The 7764-nt window shown below is 40.7% G+C and overlaps 1 protein-coding gene across 1 annotated transcript in view; it reads left to right on the top strand.

Moving 5' to 3' along the window:
- Nucleotides 1–7764, top strand: part of hspg2 (heparan sulfate proteoglycan 2) — a 209281-nt gene that overhangs the window by 196936 nt on the left and 4581 nt on the right. The window contains exons 81-86 of the mRNA XM_037684663.1: nt 504–560; nt 4276–4351; nt 4441–4519; nt 4864–4911; nt 5242–5312; nt 5399–5482. Of these exons, the coding sequence (XP_037540591.1) occupies nt 504–560; nt 4276–4351; nt 4441–4519; nt 4864–4911; nt 5242–5312; nt 5399–5482 (415 nt within the window). The remainder of the gene's footprint in view (nt 1–503; nt 561–4275; nt 4352–4440; nt 4520–4863; nt 4912–5241; nt 5313–5398; nt 5483–7764) is intronic.

Genomic DNA, 7764 nt, shown 5'->3' with positions numbered 1-7764 from the left:
ATATATATGTATATATATATATATATATATATATATATATATATAAAGGCGTTTTAAACCCTTCGCACACTCTTGCAATATTCTAAACAATGTTTCTAAACTCTAAATGCTCTAGAAGAGCACAGAATGTCATGGTTTCAGCTCTCTGCCTCCGCTGCTCTTTGCCACCTGCAAGCACTCTTGGCCACGCCCACTTCTCCACTCTGCATGGAGAACAGCTGATCATCTGCAGCAGGAAGTTTATCCTGCAGTAGGAAGTTTATCCTGCAGTATGGGCTGCACAAAGGTGCAGGAGGTGCTAAATGATTTAAAATAGTTTATTTAAAATACAAATTCCATGCTGATCATGCGGCTCATCCATCAGTTGTGTGTTATGTCCAATCTTATTTTGAACAACCACAATAGAGCGAGTCTGCAATGAATGAACCACTAAGTAGCGAGGGACTACTGCACATGTGCGCATTCCCTTTCTGCCCTCTCATGGCTGTGTCCTGCACATACAGGCCAGGTCCTCAGCATCCCAGAGACCCAGAGGAATTCTGAAGCTAGCGAGGCGAATGGTACAGTATCTCAGCGTTCAGTCTGTCGACCGTGACTAACAGGGCCCCGACTTGAGTATGAGGGGCCCGTGTTCTGTCTGAGCTCAACCTCAGTTGTCTATTGCCTAACATGCAAAAAAAAAAAAAAACATTGCGTCTGTTCTCAACCTGCAGCTGAGGCTTTTAGCTATTTTGGACAGATGAGAGAAGGGAATTCTGCATCCAATCTAAAAAGTAACAGTGATGGACTGAAGCCAGGAAATACAGTACATAGATGTCTGCTGCCTGTTTTTGTACTCACTGTGCCATTTTCATCCAGGAAATGGCAGGAATGTGGAGCTCTTTTATTCTTTCTTCCTATTGTCATGTCAGTGTCTAAAAGATGGCTACTCACCACACACAGCCTTGTTCCTATTTAAAACCTGCCTGTTCAGCATAAAACAGCCCTGAAGCTCTTGTTCTTCTTGTCTCAGCCAGATTGTCCAGTCTGTTCCATGTCAGAGCGTCCACACTTTTACTAACAACTTTGCCTTTTGAGAGGGCGCTGTGATGCTTGTTCACGGAGTCACGGTTGGTGTCAGTTTAGTCTGTTCTACAAGAGAGAGGTCAAAGTTGTTGCAATCTGTAAGAAATGACAGATAACCTCCTTCTGAGCAGGTGATGGTTGTCTGAAGAGCCACATTTGCTTAATGATTCTGTGCACCTACTGAAGCCTGGGATGTATTTTATTACAGAAACACATTCAGCATGAGACCGTGTAACTCTTAGGAGAATAAAAAATGCAGTTCCTCTTTCCATAATTAATCTGAGCATAAAAAATTGTTCTTAAGTTGGTATGACCTTCAGATGTGAATGAAATTAAAAGAAAAACAGACATGAAATGTCTCAGCACGATGATGAAACTCATGCTGCCAGAACACAATCAGGTCACCTAAAGGGATATTTTGACCATTTTGAATTTGAGGGCATTGAAAAGTTTTTAAAAAATACATTATTTTACCTGCTCAGTTGATAAAAATTGAGTTTAAGTTCAAACTCAGCCAAGATCAAAGGGTTCGCAACCATCTTAAAACAGCTCCACCTTTAAAACGTCTTATGTAATCCGAGTTTATAGACATTTACACTGTTAAGACAAGACAAGACATGGTTAGAATAAAATGCCAAATTTGTTACAGCTAGCTTGTGCTGCAGGTATTTGCTCTTGAAAAGAACAATAAAATATTATGTAAATAAGCACGTGTGAAGAAATGAATGCAAATGTAAAGATCTATGATATAATGAACCACCATGTTATGTTTTTCCCCGTCACACAGTGAAAATGGGGGGATTGGAAATACCCTCTGTCCGTGCATGTTGTGAGTGGGCTAACTTGAAAATTAAGAGAAGTACCAACTTGGGTTGCCATGTCAAAATCCAAAATGGCCACCACTGGACACCCCAATCATTTGAGGGAACTATGCTTTCTAGTTTTTATAAACCGAATTCCAAAAAAGTTGGGACACTAAACAAATTGTGAATAAAGACTGAATGTAATGATGTGGAGGTGCCAACATCTAATATTTTATTCAGAATAGAACACAAATCACAGATCAAAAGTTTAAACTGAGAGAATGTATCATTTTAAGGGAAAAATCTGTTGTTTCCAAATTTCATGGCGTCAACAAATCCCAAAAAAGTTGGGACAAGTCCATTTTTACCACTGTGTGGCATCCCTCCTTCTTCTTACAACACTCAACAGACGTCTGGGGACAGAGGAGACCAGTTTTTCAAGTTTAGAAATAGGAATGCTCTCCCATTCATGTCTAATACAGGCCTCTAACTGTTCAATCGTCTTGGGCCTTCTTTGTCGCACCTTCCTCTTTATGATGCACCAAATGTTCTCTATAAGTGAAAGATCTGGACTGCAGGCTGGCCATTTCAGTACCCAGATCCTTCTCCTACGTAGCCATGATGTTGTGATTGCTGCAGAATGTGGTCTGGCATTATCGTGTTGAAAAATGCAGGGTCTTCCCTGAAAGAGATGACGTCTAGATGGGAGCATATGTTGTTCTAGAACCTGAACATAGTTCTCTGCATTAATGGTGCCTTTCCAGACATGCAAGCTGCCCATGCCACAAGCGCTCATGCAACCCCATACCATCAGTGATGCAGGCTTCTGAACGGAGCGTTGATAACAACTTGGGCTATCCTTGTCCTCTCTAGTCCGGATGACATGGTGTCCCAGTGTTCCATAAAGAACTTCAAATCGTGACTCATCTGACCACAGAACAGTCTTCCATTTTGCCACACTCCATTTTAAATGACCCCTGGCCCAGTGCAAACGTCTGAGCTTGTGGAGCTTGCTTAGAAATGGCTTCCTCTTTGCACTATAGAGTTTCAGCTGGCAACGGCGGATGGCATGGTGGATTGTGTTCACTGACAATGCTTTCTGGAAGTATTCCTGAGCCCATTCTGTTATTTCCTTGACAGTGGCATTCCTGTTTGAGGTGCAGTGACGTTTAAGGGCCCGGAGATCCCGAGCATCCAGTAGAGTTTTATGGCCTTGACCCTTATGCACAGCGATTGTTCCAGATTCTCTGAATCTTTTGATGATGTTATGCACGGTTGATGATGATAACTTAAAAGTCTTTGCTATTTTACGCTGGGTAACACCATTCTGGTATTGCTGCACTATCTTTCTGTGCAACAATGGTGGAATTGGTGATCCTCTTACCATCTTGGCTTCTGAGAGACACTGACACTCTGAGAAGCTCTTTTTATACCCAGTCATGTTGTCAATTGACCTAATTAGTGTTAATTGGTGTTCCAGCTGTTCATTATATGCTCAATTTCCTTTTTCCAGCCACTTATTGCTACTTGTCCCAACTTTTTTGGGATTTGTTGACACTGTGAAATTTTGAATCAACATATTTTTTCTTTAAAATGTTACATTTACTCAGATTAAACTTTTGATCTGTCATCTATGTAATATTACGAATAAAATATTGACATTTGCCTTCTCCACATCATTGCATTCACTTTTTATTCACAATCTGTTTAGTGTCCCAACTTTTTTGGAATCCGGGTTGTATATTGCTTAAAAGTATATTTTCTTAAAATGCATGGTTCAAAAATAAGCATTGTGCCGACTTTCATTTTGGTGTGTGGCTGCATCTTAAGAAAGGTCACTTGAAAAGTCGGTCGCCACGTCAAAATTCAATATGGCCACCACCATATATATATTTGAACTGATCGCCTCTATTATTTGAGGACACTATGCTTTCTAGTTTTATGGTATATTATTATTTGTAGATACTTATAATGCAATGATAAAGTGCAATATTAAATGGGAGGCATCGGCGTATTTCTTGGTTTTTTATGTTGAAATCAATTCAAGATGGTTTTGACTGTGTTTAGATGACTTTAGCTCCTCAGTCTCGTCTTCTCTGATTTGGAGACACTTAAAGATAACTACAACAGGTAAAATATTAAATTTTCAGAACCTTTTTTAAAGTTTCTCCTACTTCAGACTGGCCAGAATATCCCTTCAAAGCTTTGAATGTTTGAGCATGATGTTAACATCTTTATCTGAATGAGGACTAATATGTTTTTTCACGTCCTTAAAACTTAAATGGTCTCATTTTAGATTTCAGGCATCATAATGTTACAGGGATCTTCCAACTTTTTACCACTAGAGGGCACTATAATAATAACTGTATCATTAACCTTATGCAGAACCTTTTGCAATGTTTTGTAGATTCACCCTATCAGTATGCAGCTTCTTTCCACAATGATGGCTACATGGCCCTTCCTAAGTCAGTTTTCCCAAGAAGGTAACATCTGCATGCCTTTTCCTTTTTTCCCCTCATGGTTTTGAGTTCTTTTCATGATTTACTAAAAGTGAGGATGTTTTTCGTCTTAGTGCTCCTGACTCACCAGAAACCATAGAAATGGAAATCAAAACCAAGTCCTTGGAGGGCCTGGTCCTGTGGCAGGGAGTGGTAAGTGTTGGCCCCCTGGTCCTGAACTCAGGTCTCAGCCGTCTGAAACTCAAATCCTTCCCCCTCACTTGTTTGATTTCCTCCCTAACTTTGCCTCCACACCCCCACTCTGACTCAGAATCATCGCCTGATCTGTAAGAATGTGACACTTTGTAACACTGAACGTGTTTTCTGTGTATCATCAGTGCTTTATGTAACCAGTTCATGTTTTGCAGTAGTATCCATCGTGCTGCTGTGGCAGTCATAATTGTGCTGCTGAGGCTGTAACTCTGCTGGGCATGCTCAGTCTCACACCACTTAACACATGCATGTGCTGCTCTTAACTCCCCCTCCATTTTCTTCAGGAGACCAGTGGCGCACGAAATTTACGAAAGATGCATGATAGTAAAAAGGTATCCACTCCAACACAAGACACTTTTGAGTTCTTTGCTAAAATGATGAAAAACTTCAGAGTTCAAGTAGAAATCCACCGGATTTGAGACGAGTTAGTATTTGTTTTATTTACAACATGCATTATGTTTTGTTTGTCCATTGTTGTCTTGCATGTAAGGTATAGTGTCATGGTTAACATTGTATTGGAAGAAAACAAAGTCAGCCCTGCGTCATGTCATGTTTGCTCAGTACAGCTCCTGATGTGGAAAGTTACCGGAGCTGGTCAGTGGCCAGCAGTTTAGTCTGAACAACATGAAATTCTCCTGCTGACCTACCATGTTTGTTTTGAGGTACCCGGAGAACACGGCAAAGGCAAGGACTTCATCAGCCTCGGTCTACAGAGCGGACACCTAGTTTTCAGGTGAGTCTGTGCTGCAGCTCATCGTTTCTGTCAACATGAACTTGTCTATTTTTTTGTTGTAATCATGGTGATGTGTATATTTTTAGTTACCAGCTGGGCAGCGGAGAGGCTAAAATACGATCCCGAATGCCCATCAATGATGGGAGGTGGCATAAAGTCACAGCAGTCAGGTACGAGTCCAGAACCAGGAGGTTCTCTTATATTAACAACAGCTTGATCTATTCACTTTTTAGAGTACAGTAGTCCCTCGCTACTTTGCAGTTTGTTTATCATGGACTCGCTCTATGGCAGATTTTCAAGTAAGATGACACGCATGACACATGACACACAATTGACAGATAAATCGATGAGCATGATCGGCATGAAATTTGTATTTAAAAAAAATTAGTTAAAATTATTTTGCACCTTTGTGCAGCCCACACAGAAGGAGAAACTTCCTCCTGCAGTGTGTCAGATGTCCGCGCTGCAGCAGGGAAGTGGGCGTGGCCAAGAGCACTGGCAGAGAGCAGAAATCAGGACATTCTGTGCTCTTTTAGAGCATTTACAGTTTAGAAACTGTTTAGAAGTTACAGTTCCCGCAAGAATGTGGGAATGTTTATATATATATATATATATATATATATATATATATATATATACATATATAAAATGACAATAAAATGTACTTGAACTTAGACCACTGTATCCCTACTTGGCGGTCTTTCACTTATTGCGGGGGTGCGTGGTCCCAAACCCCAACGATAAACGAGGGACTAATGTAGTTCTTTTTTCCCCAAAGGTGAAGATTCAAATAATAGCAACTAATGATGGTTTATTTATTTTTTTATTAACAGTAGCCCTGTAAATCAAAGGCAGCCAAAATGAATTAAAGGGATATTTTGGCCATTTTGAAAGGTGGTTCTTTGGAAAAGTTATGAGAATTAATATCATACCTGTGGTAGATAGCTCTTTGAACTGACTCAGTTTGTAAATATAAAGTTTAAAGTCTGATAAGTTCTGCTGTGGAAGTGGATCTGCTTTGACACGTTCATCAGTATGAGTAGAAGCACTTCTAAAGTGTCTCACTGCCATTTTAAAGCAGCTCCAGTCTTCATCATTAGATCCCAGTTCATGCAACCACTACTGTTTAGACCTTACTGTTCTCATTCATTTTGAATAACACAGTTATTCTGACAGAAATGTGTCAGAGTCAGAGAGATTTATTTGTCATTCACATCTCATGTGGTACATATGGTGGAACGAGATTATGTACACAGGGTCCCAGTTACATCCAACAATAAAATGTAAAAGAAAAACAGCAATAAGATCTAAGATATGAACTAAGAAAAACATCAACTAAATATACACTAAGCACTAATAACATAAAAACATTACATCGAACAGCAGCACGAACATGCGTCTGTGTGAGCAGATGAGCACACATGAACACAGCAACATGAAATAGATCAGCAGCAACATGAAACAGATCAGCAGCAACATGATGTTATTTTTCACAGTGATTTTTCTGGTTAGAGATTCATGAGTCTAACAGCCTCAGGGTAGAAGTTGTTCCTCAGTCTAGTGGTTCTACACTTAATGCTCCTCAACCTCTTTCCTGAGAGGAGCGGGGAAAAATTGTGTGCTGGGTGAGTGGGATCCTTCATGATGCAGGTGGCCCTCTTCCTGCATCTAGAGGTGATTGTCCTTTCAGCATTGACTTGTAATTACACTGAGCAAGTTCGCCTCTACACAGAGGAGGGTTTGCAGGAGTGGAGCCTAAAGCAGGGGTGAAGGGCGCACAAAGACAAACTGCACCCATGTTTGATGCCTGTTGCCAAAAAGCAGAAAACACATCCAGAAAGTAGCCGCTCTTTCCAGCCGCAGCTTAAACTTTTCATGAATCTGTCAGATTCCCTGATACAACAAACAGTAAGCAGATATGTGTGTTCAAAATACCCTCAGAGTTCAGGGATGGTAAGATCTTTCAGGTGGAGCTTCTGTACATGGAATGTCTCCATTTTTATCTCAGTTTAATCAGGGAGCAGGTCAGCCTGTTAGTAATTTAAGGGAGAACTACACCAAGAATCATACATTTAAAACAAACTTAGGGCTGCAGAATGATTGGCTTACTGTGTGTCAGGATTTGTTGGACAGGAACGAACCCAGTAGTGCAGACAGGACTCAACTCGGCAGATTATAAAAATTAATATTTAATGGTGGATAACGAACAAAAATAAACAACTGACGTGGCAGCAAAACTTACGTGAACGGAAGGCTCAGAGGGAAACTCAGGGAGGACTCAGGAGAGCTCAGGGGAAATGCAGGAGAACACAGAGACCCAACGAATACGACCCGACGAGGAACAACACAGAACAGGAGGCTTATATACAAGGACAAGACAAGACGTGATTACAACAGCTGTGACGAGACAAAGGTGGCACCAATTAAACTGACGAGGAAACACTAGGGAAAC

This window comes from Nematolebias whitei, chromosome 11 (genome assembly GCF_014905685.2).
Source record: "Nematolebias whitei isolate Nwh7 chromosome 11, NemWhi1, whole genome shotgun sequence".
NCBI lineage: Eukaryota > Metazoa > Chordata > Actinopteri > Cyprinodontiformes > Rivulidae > Nematolebias > Nematolebias whitei.
The sequence above is the reverse complement of the archived record's forward strand: the minus strand, read 5'-3'. Positions and strand labels throughout refer to the sequence as shown.